Source organism: Coregonus lavaretus (assembly GCF_964263955.1).
Source record: "Coregonus lavaretus genome assembly, contig: HAP1_SCAFFOLD_1921, whole genome shotgun sequence".
Taxonomy (NCBI): Eukaryota; Metazoa; Chordata; class Actinopteri; order Salmoniformes; family Salmonidae; genus Coregonus; species Coregonus lavaretus.
The window spans coordinates 75,795-92,123 of record NW_028156670.1 but is presented as its reverse complement, the minus strand read 5'-3'; the positions used below and the strand labels follow the sequence as shown (position 1 = coordinate 92,123).

The window sequence follows — 16,329 nt, the reverse complement described above, 5'->3', positions numbered from 1 at the left end:
CACACACCTCTATCCTCCACTACACACACACACACACACACACCTCTATCCTCCACTACACACACACACACCTCTATCCTCCACTACACACACACACACACCTCTATCCTCCACTACACACACACACACACACACACACCTCTATCCTCCACTACACACACACACACACACACACACCTCTATCCTCCACTACACACACACACACACACACCTCTATCCTCCACTACACACACACACACACACCTCTATCCTCCACTACACACACACACACACACACACACACCTCTATCCGCCACTACACACACACCTCTATCCGCCACTACACACACACACCTCTATCCGCCACTACACAGACACACACCTCTATCCGCCACTACACACACACACACACCTCTATCCGCCACTACACACAGGCTTCCACCCCCCTTCCACCCTTACCTGTAGACAGGTGTAGACGGCATTGGCCAGGTAGACGGTCTGGGCGGTCTCCTGCGGCGAGGGCAGGTCCAGATCGTGTGGGAGGAGCTGACACTGCCCCAGCAGCTGGACCAATGAGGTGATGTTACCGCTCATAGAACACAGCTCCTCCAGGAACCAGGCCCCGTCACGAGACGTCAACTCTACCAGCTGCCCCCCCGCCGCTGCTGCCGCTCCTTCCATCACCAGGTTACGCCTGGACCAGAGAGAGAACATTAGGTTTAGAAAGGGGGGGACCAGACACACATACACCCCTCTATCCCCCCCACCACACACGCTCACCCTGTCACAAGACGTAAGGAATACTAGTTGCTCCGTCAACCATCAGGTTACTGTCGAGACAGACAGACAGACAGACACAGACAGACAGACAGACCTGGTGAGGGCGCAGAGGGCTGATGAGATGATGGTGGCCAGGCTGAGAGAGCCCTGCTCTGGATTCTCCAGGAGGAACACACTGATGCAACGCTCTATCTCCTGAAGCTGTTCTTCACACGCATGTACCGTGGCGCCCTCGGCCTTGACGCGCTCCGCCTGGCGCAGAACACGCGTGTTGGTCTCTGACGCCTGGTGCTGCAAGGCCAGCTCAACACTGGACAGGAACTGGCACGACGCAAGGGGGGGCTGGGGGGCAAACTGGACCTCATACCTGGAGGGAGGAGAGTTTAGAGAGGAAGGTGGAGCACAGATTCATCAAATAATGAAATATTAGAATAAAGAGAGATGCGGACAGAAATACCAAGAAAAGGAGCCAGCTAATCCCAGAGGACCCTGACAGAGAAACAGAAAGAGAGAGAGACAGAGAAACAGACAGAAGCAGACAGAGAGAGAGACAGAAGCAGACAGAGAGAGAGACAGAAGCAGACAGAAAGAGAGACAGAAGCAGCCAGAGAGAGAGACAGAAGCAGACAGAGAGAGAGACAGAAGCAGACAGAGAGAGAGACAGAAGCAGACAGAGAGAGAGACAGAAGCAGACAGAGAGAGAGAGACAGAGAGGGGGTGAAGGAAGGAGAAAGGACAGAGAGAGGAGGAGGAATGAGAAGGAAAGACATGACGGCGTGAGACGGTAAGAAAGAGAGAAAGTGAAGAGAAAGCCAGCACGTGTCCACTCCAACTCACTGTCTGTATATCTGCTGGCAGTGGTCAACAGTCATGTCACAGAGCAGCTCTTCCAGCCACTGTTTCCAGAGGTGGGCCCTGTGGCGCAGCAGCACGGCCCGCGGGTACAGCAGGGCCACAGTGGCATAGCTGTGCAGCTGCTCCAGACAGCCTCGCAGGGCCCCACGGCGCTGCTGCAGCAGGGAGCCCACCTCAGCCTCCAGGCCCTCGCACTGGCTGATTAGGTGGGCCTGGCCGGCGTTCTGCAGGAAGGCTGTGGCCGGGACGTAGCTGGGAGGGCCTGGGGGAGGGAGGAAGAGAGAGAGGGTTAGGCCAAATCAATCAGAACGATGGGGCTGCTGATGTCCTGCAGTAGGCTGGCTAGCTGTGAACACACACACACACACAGAACACCCTCTCCCACCTCTACAGACACTAACCCAGGTCTATAGGACTGCTGATGTCCTGCAGCAGACTGGCTAGCTGTGACCACACACAGAACACCCTCTCCCTCCTCTACAGACACTAACCCAGGTCTATAGGACTGCTGATGTCCTGCAGCAGACTGGCTAGCTGTGTGGCCTCCAGGCTGCTGAAGGCTGCTTGGTACTGGGACATCCACTGGTCCAGGTCCCCCTGCTTCCCCTGGATCAACTCCTGGACCGTACGCTGACGAGATGCTAGCTGGGTGTGCTCAGAGTACCTGTGGGGGGGGGAGGGCGAGAGAGAGGGGCCGTGTTCAAGAGCATCAAATCCGTGTTGCATTGTGACCGACTTCCTGATCTACAAATAATAAGGATCCTGGGACTGAACACCTCCCTCTGCAACTGGATCCTGTTCGCTGACGACACGACGGTGAGACAGCCTATAGGGAGGTGGTCAGAGACCCGGCAGTGTGGTGCCGGGACAACAACCTCTCCTACAACGTCAGCAAGACAAAGGAGCTGATCGTGGACCACAGGAAACGGAGGGGCTAGCACACCCCCATCCACATTGATGGGGCTTTAGTGGAGCGGGTCGAGAGCTTCAAGTTCATCGGTGTCCACATCACAAAAAATTAACATGGTCCATACATACCCACACAGTTGTGAAGAGGGCACGACAGCGCCTCTTACCCTTCAGGAGGCTGAAAAGATTTGGCATGGGCCCTCAGATCCTCAAAAAGTTATACAGCTGCACCATTGAGAGCATCTTGACTGGCTGCATCACGGCTAGGTATGGCAACTGCAAGGCACACGACTATAAGGCGCTACAGAGGGTAGTGCGTACGGCCCAGTACAACACTGGGGCCAAGCTCCCTGCCATCCAGGACCTATATACCAGGCGGTGTCAGAGGAAGGCCCAAACAATTGTCAAAGACTCCAGCCACCCAAGCCATAGACTGTTCTCTCTGCTACCGCATGGCAAGCGGTACCAGCGCACCAAGTCTGGAACCGACAGGACCCCGAACAGCTTCTACCCCCAAGCAGGGCGGCAGGTAGCCTAGCGGTTCAGAGCGTTGGGTCAGTAACCGAAAGGTCGCTGGTTCGAATCCCCAAACCGAATAGGTGAAAAATCTGTCAATGTGCCCTTGAGCAAATTGTAAATGTAAGCCATAACTGGTACTCCCTGTATATAGCCATGTTATTACCTGGTACTCCCTGTATATAGCCATGTTATATTCTACTTCCTGTATATAGCCATGTTATATTCTACTTCCTGTATATAGCCATGTTATATTCTACTCCCTGTATATAGCCATGTTATTACCTGGTACTCCCTGTATATAGCCATGTTATATTCTACTTCCTGTATATAGCCATGTTATATTCTACTCCCTGTATATAGCCATGTTATTACCTGGTACTCCCTGTATATAGCCATGTTATATTCTACTCCCTGTATATAGCCATGTTATATTCTACTTCCTGTATATAGCCATGTTATATTCTACTCCCTGTATATAGCCATGTTATATTCTACTCCCTGTATATAGCCATGTTATATTCTACTCCCTGTATATAGCCATGTTATATTCTACTCCCTGTATATAGCCATGTTATATTCTACTCCCTGTATATAGCCATGTTATATTCTACTCCCTGTATATAGCCATGTTATATTCTACTCCCTGTATATAGCCATGTTATATTCTACTCCCTGTATATAGCCATGTTATTACCTGGTACTCCCTGTATATAGCCATGTTATATTCTACTCCCTGTATATAGCCATGTTATATTCTACTCCCTGTATATAGCCATGTTATATTCTACTCCCTGTATATAGCCATGTTATATTCTACTCCCTGTATATAGCCATGTTATTTGTACTTTTTATTGTTATTCGTTATTTACTGTGTATTTATTCCTCGTGTTAATATTTCTATCTTTAACTCTGCGCTGTTGGAAAAGGACCTGTCAGTCAGCATTTCACAGTTTGTCTACACCGGTTGTTTACCAAGAATGTGACAAAATTTTATTTGAGTAGTTAGTTAGAGGTAATTTGTAGATCAGTCAGTAGGCAGTCGCCTGCACTGTCGGCTGCAATGTCAAACAAGCCCGGGGAGTTACTCAAACGTCTGTCTGTATGGCATAGGTCAGGGGTTACATAACTGTGTTCCAGGGTGAGTATGAGGTGGTCTGGGGTTAGAGGTCAGGGGTTACATAACTGTGTTCCAGGGTGAGTATGAGGTGGTCTGGGGTTAGAGGTCAGGGGTTACATAACTGTGTTCCAGGGTGAGTATGAGGTGGTCTGGGGTTAGAGGTCAGGGGTTACATAACTGTGTTCCAGGGTGAGTATGAGGTGGTCTGGGGTTAGAGGTCAGGGGTTACATAACTGTGTTCCAGGGTGAGTATGAGGTGGTCTGGGGTTAGAGGTCAGGGGTTACATAACTGTGTTCCAGGGTGAGTATGAGGTGGTCTGGGGTTAGAGGTCAGGGGTTACATAACTGTGTTCCAGGGTGAGTATGAGGTGGTCTGGGGTTAGAGGTCAGGGGTTACATAACTGTGTTCCAGGGTGAGTATGAGGTGGTCTGGGGTTAGAGGTCAGGGGTTACATAACTGTGTTCCAGGGTGAGTATGAGGTGGTCTGGGGTTAGAGGTCAGGGGTTACATAACTGTGTTCCAGGGTGAGTATGAGGTGGTCTGGGGTTAGAGGTCAGGGGTTACATAACTGTGTTCCAGGGTGAGTATGAGGTGGTCTGGGGTTAGAGGTCAGGGGTTACATAACTGTGTTCCAGGGTGAGTATGAGGTGGTCTGGGGTTAGAGGTCAGGGGTTACATAACTGTGTTCCAGGGTGAGTATGAGGTGGTCTGGGGTTAGAGGTCAGGGGTTACATAACTGTGTTCCAGGGTGAGTATGAGGTGGTCTGGGGTTAGAGGTCAGGGGTTACATAACTGTGTTCCAGGGTGAGTATGAGGTGGTCTGGGGTTAGAGGTCAGGGGTTACATAACTGTGTTCCAGGGTGAGTATGAGGTGGTCTGGGGTTAGAGGTCAGGGGTTACATAACTGTGTTCCAGGGTGAGTATGAGGTGGTCTGGGGTTAGAGGTCAGGGGTTACATAACTGTGTTCCAGGGTGAGTATGAGGTGGTCTGGGGTTAGAGGTCAGGGGTTACATAACTGTGTTCCAGGGTAAGTATGAGGTGGTCTGTGGTTAGAGGTCAGGGGTTACATAACTGTGTTCCAGGGTGAGTATGAGGTGGTCTGGGGTTAGAGGTCAGGGGTTACATAACTGTGTTCCAGGGTGAGTATGAGGTGGTCTGTGGTTAGAGGTGTAACCAACCTGTGTTCCAGGGTAAGTATGAGGTGGTCTGGGGTTAGAGGTGTAACCAACCTGTGTTCCAGGGTAAGTATGAGGTGGTCTGGGGTTAGAGGTCAGGGGTTACATAACTGTGTTCCAGGGTAAGTATGAGGTGGTCTGTGGTTAGAGGTGTAACCAACCTGTGTTCCAGGGTAAGTATGAGGTGGTCTGGGGTTAGAGGTGTAACCAACCTGTGTTCCAGGGTAAGTATGAGGTGGTCTGGGGTTAGAGGTGTAACCAACCTGTGTTCCAGGGTAAGTATGAGGTGGTCTGAGCAGCTCTCTGCCCCCTCCAGGAAGCTCATCTCCTCCAGGATCTTGGTGGTCATCTTCTCCCCCTGAGAGAGCAGCTTCTGCAGGGTGATGTACTCTTCCACCGCCCCCTCCACCTGGGGCAGGACGCCCAACATCTCCTCACGGTTCTTAAACCAGTTCACCTGGAGGGAGGGGGAGAGGGAGGAAGGAAAGGAGGGGAGGGAGGGGGAGAGGGAGGAAGGAAAGGAGGGGAGGGAGGACGGAAAGGAGGGGAGGGAGGGAGGAAGGAAAGGAGGGAGGGGAGAGAGAGGAAGGAAAGGAGGGGAGAGAGAGGTAGTGAAGGGAGGAAGATTTCAGTTGCCTTGTTATTTCAGCTACACACAGAACATCTGGTAAGGGGAACAGATCGTCTGAATTGGCACTCTCACTACATACAGTGCACTACTTCTATAAGGAACAGGGTGCCATTTCAGATGCAGAGATAGAGATGTATGTGACTACATGTGTCTGTGTCTCCCTGCTGACCTTGATCTCAGCGACGCGGGAGGAGAAGAGGGAACGTGTGATGTCTCTCTCCATCTCTCTCTTGCTCTGCTTGTTCTCTGCTTGCTGCCCCCCCCCTCCGTACACGGCCCCGGCGAAGCCCACCTCCCCCCCGGCCGTCCAGTCCACCAGAGGGTCGTAAACAAACGCCTCCAGCAGGGTCAGCAGCGTCTCCCGCCCACGACGCATCATCTGAACCACCTGACCAATCAAAGAGGAGAGAGGTTAGCATCATCTGGACCACCTGACGAATCAGAAAAGAGAAGATTAGAATATGGTTTGCATGTTTCAGAAACGTTCAAAAAATATATAATAACGTTTCAGGAATGTCTTCAAATGTGACAGGAACATTTTAGGAATGTTTATAAGTAAACAAGACTAAGTTGTAAGTGAAGTTTGGGGTGATCAACAGCCGACAAAGCCGGGAAATCCAAATGAGCTGCATCACAGCTTGGACACAGACATTACCTAAATGTTTCACTAGCTAGTGTACCTGTTCACAGGAGAGTCTGAAGAATGTTTCACTAGCTAGCGTACCTGTTCACAGGAGAGTCTGAAGAATGTTTCACTAGCTAGCGTACCTGTTCACAGGAGAGTCTGAAGAATGTTTCACTAGCTAGCGTACCTGTTCACAGGAGAGTCTGAAGAATGTTTCACTAGCTAGCGTACCTGTTCACAGGAGAGTCTGAAGAATGTTTCACTAGCTAGCGTACCTGTTCACAGGAGAGTCTGAAGAATGTTTCACTAGCTAGCGTACCTGTTCACAGGAGAGTCTGAAGAATGTTTCACTAGCTAGCGTACCTGTTCACAGGAGAGTCTGAAGAATGTTTCACTAGCTAGCGTACCTGTTCACAGGAGAGTCTGAAGAATGTTTCACTAGCTAGCATACCTGTTCACAGGAGAGTCTGAAGATGCCCTCCACCCCAGTCACTCCCAGGGCCGTCTCTATGTTGTGGGTCATACGGAACGGAACTTTCTCTGGTACACGCAGGCTCTTCCCTGGAGACCACACACACAGAGAAACACACACATAGAGAGCGATAGAGAGAAACATCACACACCAGTAGGACAAACAGCAGTGAAATCCACAGAGCAACTTGTCTAAACCAGGAGGGTTGCTTGTTCAAACCTCAAAAAAGAACTTAATTTATTTACCTTTCTCAAAGCAGACGTTGTAGTCGATGTGCACCACCTCTCCAGTTGTCATGTCAATCAGCACGTTGTCAAGGTGGCGGTCGCCGAGGCCAATGATGTAGCCCACCATAGACATCACAGCAGTGGACCTGGCGTAAGACTGTAGGAGGAGGAGGAGGAGGGAGCACAGGCCGAAGAGGAGAGGACCGTTCATTTACCATTAAATTAGCCACCAGTAATGTTTCATTTTTTCATTTTTATTTTTTACATTTTATGACTTCTCCAAGCATATTAGTCCAACATGGCTTCCTTTCCTTCATCTGCCCTAGTCAGAAAGACCTAGCCAGGTAGATCCACAGAGTAAGATAGAGGACCTTTTCCTATGGAAATTAACACAGACACAAAGATGAGTCCTCTATCCAACTCTATGGGTGGATCCTTTATATAAACGTCTTTTTATACAGTATTTGTTAATGTCTTTGATATTATGAGCTGCATGGGGATTGGGAGGATGAGGACATTCCATGTAATTATTTCTGTCACTGGTGGGTGCCAGAAGGTCTGCGTGCCAAGACAGCTTGGGGGCCACTGGTGCTGATCTTAGAAGGAGTATGTGATGGAATATCCTGACTAGGGTGCAACACAATACCATATAGGGTGATACTATTGTTGTTGGGAGTGACACTCAATGGTTGGCAACTGTTGGATGGAATTAGCTTGCAAAGACTTATATAAACTGAGAGATTTTGTATGCCTATCATTCAGATGACAATAGGCTACGCCCGTACCGCTTGTCATGTGAATCCGGTACTGTAATATTAAATACCCTGAACCAACTCTCCATCTATGTGTGTAACTATTCTCTTACATCCTGAAGTACTCGATACCAGAGAAACTCGTCATAACAATCCTATATCAAATCTTAGTTCCGCCATGTTTTCATCTTTTGTGTTTTTATCAGGGAAAGGATACAAGGATAAGAAGCCTCACCACCTGTGTGACCTCTAACCCTTGACTGACCCCCAATAAACCCTGTTATGACCTCTGACCCCCGCTCACCTGTGTGACCCTCCACCACTCGCTAGGCGTGGTACAAGAGCACCACAGCTCCTTGGCCAGCAGGTTAGGGGGCGTGGACGCCATCAGCTCCTTAAGCACCTCCCTCATCACGCTGAGCGGCCAATCGCGCCGCGAAACGTCCAGGCTGAGCCCCACCCCCTTCAGGGCGGGGCCTATCTTGCTGTAGTAGAGCTCACTGGGCCGTGGGACCAGAGGGAGGGGCTGGGGCTGCTGCTGGAACGAATCCTGGGCCTGGGGGGAGGAGGGAGAGGGAGAACGGGGGGAGAGAGGGATGAGAGGGGGGAGAGAGGGATGGGGGGAGGAGAGAGAGGAGTACAGAGAGGGGGGGAGAGAGGAGAGGGGGGGAGAGAGGAGAGGGGGGGAGAGAGGAGAGGGGGGGAGAGAGGAGAGAGGGATGAGAGAGGGAGGGATGAGAGAGGAGTACAGAGAGGCCTCAAGGCCAATGGCCCCACCAATGTGTTTGGCTTTGCCATAGTTTCAATGTTGAATGTTGTATTTATTGAGCGCTACACATTCACAGAGAATGTTCCTACAAAACATAACTCAAACGCACACCTCCACCCACACACACTACCTTCTGGGCCTGCAGCACGGCCTCTCTCTGCTGCCAACGCTTGTAGAGGCCAAACAGCGGCGTGGCGCCATCCACCCACTGGATGAGACCTGAGCGCGTCCCCAGCGGGGTGACGGAGTAGTGGCGGGCGTGGAAGTGGGGGCGCTCCTGCTGGTTCACCTAGAGAGGAACATAGAGTTATGCTATGCAGAAAACAGTAGCAGTCGTATGACCAGATAAAACCGTCCATCTTTCCTAGAAGAAGTAGAGCTTTTTATTTATTTTCTTTATGTAAACATTACTGGAACAAGCCTTCAGGTTTAATGAAGTATTATACTAGATTTATTATTTTTGGTGTATTTTTTACAGCTGAACCGCACAGGACCCATGCTCTATACTGTTGCCTCTGGCTGGAGCGGCCTTGTACTTTAAATGATCAATCAATGAACGATCGTACGTACCTTGGTGAACATTGTGTTGACTATGGAAAGGAACTGCATGATTCTCTCATCTAGGTGGAGGTCCTCCAGACCTGAAAGAGAAAGAGAATAGATTAGGGTCAAATCAGAGAGAGGGAACGAGAGAGGAGGGAGGAATGGAGGTAGAAGGGAGGAGAATGAGGTTCAGGCTTTATATTCCTACTGGTTGTCTGCCTGGAGGTTGTTCTGTCTGGTAGAGCTAGTTGCGTCCATCGTGTGTGTGTGCTAAGTGTGTGTCTGTTATCTACCTTTGAAGAGGTAAGGGTAGTTGCGTCCGTCGGAGCCCAGGAAGTGTAGTTTCTTGGGTTTGGTCTTGGTTGGCAGGATGGTGATGGTGTTACCAACACTCTGGATGGTCAACGCGTCCGTCGCCGACACCTCGCCCGGCAACGCCATCTCTGTGGTCGCCATTGCAGCCAGGCGGGGGCTGATCTGGTCCAGACGTAGCAGATAGCTGGTCCTCTTCTGAGCCCTCTGCTGAAGACTCAGCATGATCTAGGAGACACATTTTAAACACTATTTAAATCCACAAATCACATTACATTCAACAAAAATGTATACATTTCAAAAGGTTACAGATACATGGACAGTCATGGAAACAAAAAGCACTTTCACACATCAGGGTCAAGTTTCCCCTAAGCACAGATCTAGGATCAGCTTCCTTTCCCCCAATCCTAATCTTAAAGAGAATGGAAACACTTTAGGAAGTAAAGCAAAGCGAGGTCTTCAATACACTAATACTAAACATGTGCATTTAACATAGAAACATCTCTATTTTTAGGGGATTTGGATCTTGAACAATGTTTATTAGAGGTATTGTTGGATTCTAGCTTGAAATATATTTATTCATGTTACCATACTAGAATTTATTGACTACTTTACATGTATAAGGAATGTATATGTTAGGGGTCAAGGAAGGGTAAAGAGGTACTAGGTGTGTGGAGAGCGACTGAGCGACGTGGAGAGAGAGCGACAAAAGGGGAAATGCAGAAAGTTAATATTCTGTTCAAATATGTTATTGTTGATATGAATGTTCCTTAGGAGGGAGGCAAAGGGCAACAGTCTAGTTTCAGTTCTTGATAAGGCAGACCAGCTGCTGAGGGACCATGAGGAATGTGGAACTTAACTCGAGATAAGGTCAACAGATGAAGAGAGAAGACACTGCTTGGAGGAGGAGGGCCACAGGGGCTCACCCCGAAGACCATCTGATTATAGTCCTCTCTCACACACACATATTTCCACGGCCATGAGCTCTAGACGTAGGCAGGGCCATGACAACACCAGTAAGAGGAACCTACTGTGTTTCTGCCTGACAGAGAAGGATTGTATCTTAGACATGCAAGGAGATGACTCCGCCTACCAGACAGGGTCTAACCTCTGATGACTCCGCCTACCAGACAGGGTCTAACCTCTGATGACTCCGCCTACCAGACAGGGTCTAACCTCTGATGACTCCGCCTACCAGACAGGGTCTAACCTCTGATGACTCCGCCTAGTTGGAAGATTTAAAGATGTGCTTGTGTGTCTTGTATGTTTGTCTTTGCTGCTGTATGACCCAGTGGGTTGAATAAACTTGGTTTGAGCTTTTTCTAGTCGTCCGTGAGTTTTTACTCTGTTTGTTCAGAACCTAACAGCATGGTAGCGCCATCTTGAATTGCCATAGAAACAACTGACGCCAATGCGTCATTGGCAGGATGGAGCAAATTTAGAGTTTTAGCACGGTGACTAAAAGTGAATGCTACCCCAGGGAGGCGCCTGGCCTTCACTGGACCTGAAAGGTTTCTAACAAGTTGCTCTGTCATTGAGATCAGGACAGCAACATTAAGTTAAGAAACTGTATAACAATGTTTTTATGTTGGTAATTAGAATATTGACATTTTAGAGTATTTGTTCTGATGGATAAGATGAGACTGAAATTAACTTTGGTTTTGATAACAAGCTGAGTAGACAGTCAGCCAAAACAAGGCATAGTAGCTAGCTAGCCTGCTGAATTTAGCTCTCGTTTTTTTTATGTTAATGTTGTCTTTGTCAATATGAGCATTTTATTTTGTACAGTTACCTATTTGAAGAGCATTTGTCATTAGCTAGATATCTCAATATCTTTTTCTTTTTTTTTGTCATTTAGCAGACGCTCTTATCCAGAGCGGCTTACAGTTTAGTGAGTGCATACATTATTATTATTTTTTTCTTACTGGCCGAACCCACAACCCTGGCATTGCAAACATCCCTGCCGCCCATTCCCTCCCCATACCCTGGACGACACTGGGCCAATTGTGCGCCGCCCCATGGGTCTCCCGGTCGCGGCCGGCTACAACAGAGCCTGGATTCGAACCAGGATCTCTAGTGGCACAGCTAGCACTGCGATGCAGTGCCTTAGACCACTGCGCCACTCGGTGCTGCTCGTGTTAACGGCATCTCGCTGAGTCTACCTTTAACCATCAGTGGGGGAAAATGCAAAGCTGACCCAAGATCAGCTTCTGGGGGGGGGGCAACTTCACCCTACGCCCTCACGGAACAAACACACCCCCACCCACGGTCCTGGCACTACCTGTTTGAATGGGACCCAGCTGCTGGCCGGGTTGGCCGGGTTGTGAGGGCACTTCAGTTTCTCCAGGGCCGAGGTGATGGGGTCCCCATAGGTCTGCTGGAACCAGGTCTCGTGGGGGGTCTCGGCGGGCGTGGTGGTGATGCTCCTCACATGGTCCAGCGCGAACACCACAGGACGCATCAGAGCTGAGTGCTTCTCACGCATGATGGCTACCTTCTCCTCCCTGACAGAGGGGAAGACACACTGTTTATCTATCTTCCTTTAATAGGGTTTAAACACACACACACATACATATATATATATATATATACATATATATATATATATATATATATATATATATATATATATATATATATATATATATACATATATATATACATATATATATACATATATTATATATATATATATATATATATATATATATATATATATATACATATATATATATATATATACACATATACACACACACACATATATACATATATATATATATGTTGAGATAGGACAGTGAAGAGGACAAAACAAAGGAAGTGAAAAGTGCAGAGGGTCAGAATGGAACCCATGACTTCTGCCAGCCTAGACTATACAGTACCAGAGACAGGGACTAACCTCTGCCAGCCTAGACTATACAGTACCAGAGACAGGGACTAACCTCTGCCAGCCTAGACTATACAGTACCAGAGACAGGGACTAACCTCTGCCAGCCTAGACTATACAGTACCAGAGACAGGGACTAACCTCTGCCAGCCTAGACTATACAGTACCAGAGACTAACCTCTGCCAGCCTAGACTATACAGTACCAGAGACAGGGGCTACAGCGTTAACCACTGGACCACACAGGCCATGACACACTATTCTGTCACTTGTGTATGAGTGACTGTTTTGTGACTGGAGTTAGGTCATTCTAAAACATGTGTTTGAGATTCATCATGTATCCTAGTAGTGTGTGTTGTGTGTGTCCTGAGTGTGTGAGACTCACTTGCGTAGTGTGTTGTTGTTCTGCACTCTCTTGACCTCGTCCTCTAGCTGCTGTATCCTGCGCAGGACGTGCATGTGTTGCTGCTGCAGGACCCCCAGCCACAACTCATCCCACAGCAGTGTCACGCGGCGCAGCTCTCCCACCAGCATCTGCACCTGGGGACCCACGGACGGACGGACACACAAAGTCACACATGGTTAGCACAGGTCCCCACAAGACAGCCAGGTCCCCACAAGACTCCCAGGTCCCCACAAAACACAAGCAGGGCTGGGCGATACGGCCCAAATGTCATATCCCGATATTAGTCTCATTTTAGACAGTATGATGGTATTTGACAGTATTTTGTGTTTCTGAATAATAACAGTTCTAAATATTATTTATAAGCGTTGCATTTCTTCTCTTAAATACGTGCTGTCTCTTTAAGAAGACTGCGGTCATTCACAAGTCACGATGCACGGAGATGCATAGTCAGTTCGCCGAGGGAAAGACAAATCATTTAACCCAGTGAATTAAAGTGTTTGGTGACAATCAGCTTTGAAAACAGCATATTTTACATTACGGTTGGCATATTATCACAAATAAAGTTCTAGGGTAGTGAACTGAGGAAAGTTAGCTTTCTTTGAATGTTGAATGTTGTTTAATAGCTAGCTAAATAGGTAGTTAAATTATCCTCTTGCTTTGGAAATAGTTGTAGCCTGTATGGACAGTAAATTCATTAACCGTTTCAAAATGTCTACATGCTGTGTAACATTATTCAAGAGTGTATAATTATGTGCAGCATGAGTGCGGAGCTAGCTAGGACTAGGGGGACATAATTAACTGTAACACCAGTAATGAGGGGAAGCATTTAGCTGGAACACCAGTAGTAGCAGGGAGGTATTTAGCTATAACACAGGTAGTAGGGGGAGGTATTTAGCTATAACACCAGTAGTAGGGGGAAATTCTTTACCTGTAACACCATAGTTGGGTTGTGGTAGGGGGAAGTATTTACCTGTAACACCATAGTGGGGTTGGCTGCAGACAGCTTGTCCACTATCTTGCTGTAGCAGTCATGCATCATGGCCTGGTCCTGGCTGGAACACAGTGCAGGAAACTCCTCGCCCCGCCCATCTTCCTCCTGGGAGGCGGGGTTACTGCCCATTGCCCCCTCCCCTTCTTCACATAGCCCCTCCCCCTGCATGCCTCCCAGGAAGGTGGGCAGGGCCGCTGGGAGCTTGTTGCCTGGGTGACAAAAATGTTGTGGTGAGTTGAGAGTAACAGAGTACCTGTCAACACACACAGTGTGTGAGTGTGTGAGTGTGTGAGAGTGAGTAGAGTGAGTGTGAGTAGAGTGAGTGTGTGAGAGAGAGAGTGTGAGTGTGAGAGAGAGAGAGTGAGTGTGAGAGAGAGAGTGAGTGTGAGAGAGAGCGAGTGAGTGTGAGAGAGAGAGAGTGAGTGTGAGAGAGAGAGAGTGAGTGTGAGAGAGAGAGTGAGTGTGAGAGAGAGAGAGAGTGAGTGTGAGAGAGAGAGTGAGTGTGAGAGAGAGAGTGAGCGTGAGAGAGAGAGAGTGAGTGCTAGAGAGTGTGTGTGTGAGTGAGAGTGAGTGTACCTGCGTGCTGTGCGTCTCCTCCCAGAGACAGTGATCCTACTATAGCAGGGTACAGGATGAGGTGTGGTGAGTCCTGGGCAACGCGACACAGCAGACTACAGATACTCTGTCTGATGTAAGCCTCTGGGTGGTTCAGACGAGAGAACAGCTGGGGGATGATGCCTGGGGGGGGGGGGGGGGGGGGGGGGGCAGAATTAGCAGGAGACAGAAAAGGTAGCAAAGGTCTCTCAAATCTCTCCATAAAGTATTCTAGGTCTTATACTAGAATGTCAGTTTAATAAATATAAATTAATTTCTAGGTTGTAACAATAGGAGCCTTCAGAGAAATGTGGACACATCAGAACAGAGAGCTCCCTCTGTGTTACCTCTCCAGGGGGCGGTGGATGTGTGAGTGTGTTACCTCTCCAGGGGACAGCGGAGATGTGTGTGTGTGTGTTACCTCTGCTGGGGACAGTGGAGGTGTGTGTGTGTGTGTTACCTCTGCTGGGGACAGTGGAGGTGTGTGTGTGTGCGTTACCTCTGCTGGGGACAGTGGAGGTGTGTGTGTGTTACCTCTCCAGGGGGCGGTGGGGGTAGAGGCGAGCCCAAGCTCAAGCCCCTCCCTCAGCTCCCCGGCGTGCTTCACCAGCAGCCGTAGCAACCGCAGCGTTGCCATGACGATGACATCGTCGTTGCTCTGCTTGCTGTTCTGATTGGTCAGCAGCAGCTTGGGATCATCCTCATCCATGGGTACCTGATGGAGGAAGAAGAGATGATGGATGGAGGGCAAGGAGAGATGGAGGAGAGATGGATGAAGAGATGGATGAAGAGATGGAGGGAGGGCAAGGAGAGATGGAGGGAGAGATGGATGGATAAAGAGATGGATGGAGAGATGGATGGAGGGAGGGCAAGGAGATGCAGTGAAAGTGAAAAGGCTATAAGAGAAGGCATCTCCTACAATGTCCCAAACTTCCACAAGTCCTAGATTAATAGAAACATAGTGAAATGAATAGCAATACCGGGCTGAGAATCTTCTAGCATGTATCCAGACCAACATAAATTCTACTTTTTAAGATTAATCTTACAGACAAGTACTCGTAGGGCCAGTTTCCCAGACACAGATTATATTTATTTTACCTTTATTTAACTAGGCAAGTCAGTTAAGAACAAATTCTTATTTACAATGACGGCCTACAACGGCCAAACCCGGACGACGCTGGGCCAATTGTGCGCCGCCCTATGGGACTCCCAATCACGGCCGGTTGTGATACAGCCTGGAATCGAACCAGGGTCTGTAGTGACGCCTCAAGCACTGAGATGCAGTGCCTTAGACCGCTGCGCCACTCAGGAGCCCAGATTAAGCTTAGTCCCAGACTAAAAAGCACGCTCAATGGAAAATCCCCATAGAAATAGTCCCGGACTAACCACTCCCAGTCTCCCCTGCCAGTCCCAGTCCACCCACGAGAGAGAGCGAGTTCCACCCACCTGTCCAGCGTTGAGTTTGAGGAAGGTGAAGTAGGCCCTGCAGGAGACCCTGTAGAGGCTGAAGATCCGGTCCACCACCCTCCTCCAGACCCGGATCAGACCCTCCATCACCCCACTACCCCCACCCTGGACCCCCTCCACCTCCCCCTGCTCCTCCAGCCAGGGACAGGCAGACAGCAGCTGCCTCCAGATCACATCCACCATGTCATCCTCCTCATCTTCCTCCTGCTGCAGGGCCATGTCCTCATCCTGGAGGGAGGGAGGGAGGGAGAGAGAGGGGGAGAGTTAGAGTTATGATAGCAGGCAGACGGTGAATCCCAACCCAACTCGGTTGGAGGGC

The 16,329-nt window shown here is 49.2% G+C and overlaps 1 protein-coding gene across 1 annotated transcript in view; it reads right to left on the bottom strand.

The window, feature by feature from the left end:
- Positions 1 to 357: 357 nt before the first annotated feature.
- Positions 358 to 16,329, bottom strand: part of LOC311126103 (serine/threonine-protein kinase SMG1-like) — a 55,206-nt gene continuing 39,234 nt past the window's right edge. The window contains exons 35-52 of the mRNA XM_084200127.1: positions 15,990 to 16,238; positions 15,078 to 15,258; positions 14,526 to 14,687; positions 13,929 to 14,158; positions 12,938 to 13,092; positions 11,949 to 12,171; positions 9,649 to 9,895; positions 9,383 to 9,453; positions 8,943 to 9,101; positions 8,348 to 8,599; positions 7,310 to 7,448; positions 7,044 to 7,153; positions 6,137 to 6,355; positions 5,600 to 5,793; positions 2,106 to 2,278; positions 1,597 to 1,876; positions 854 to 1,126; positions 358 to 673 (exon numbers count right to left, since the gene is read on the bottom strand). Coding sequence (XP_084056253.1) covers positions 394 to 673; positions 854 to 1,126; positions 1,597 to 1,876; positions 2,106 to 2,278; positions 5,600 to 5,793; positions 6,137 to 6,355; positions 7,044 to 7,153; positions 7,310 to 7,448; positions 8,348 to 8,599; positions 8,943 to 9,101; positions 9,383 to 9,453; positions 9,649 to 9,895; positions 11,949 to 12,171; positions 12,938 to 13,092; positions 13,929 to 14,158; positions 14,526 to 14,687; positions 15,078 to 15,258; positions 15,990 to 16,238 — 3,597 coding nt within the window. The 3' untranslated portion in view covers positions 358 to 393. The remainder of the gene's footprint in view (positions 674 to 853; positions 1,127 to 1,596; positions 1,877 to 2,105; positions 2,279 to 5,599; positions 5,794 to 6,136; positions 6,356 to 7,043; positions 7,154 to 7,309; positions 7,449 to 8,347; positions 8,600 to 8,942; positions 9,102 to 9,382; positions 9,454 to 9,648; positions 9,896 to 11,948; positions 12,172 to 12,937; positions 13,093 to 13,928; positions 14,159 to 14,525; positions 14,688 to 15,077; positions 15,259 to 15,989; positions 16,239 to 16,329) is intronic.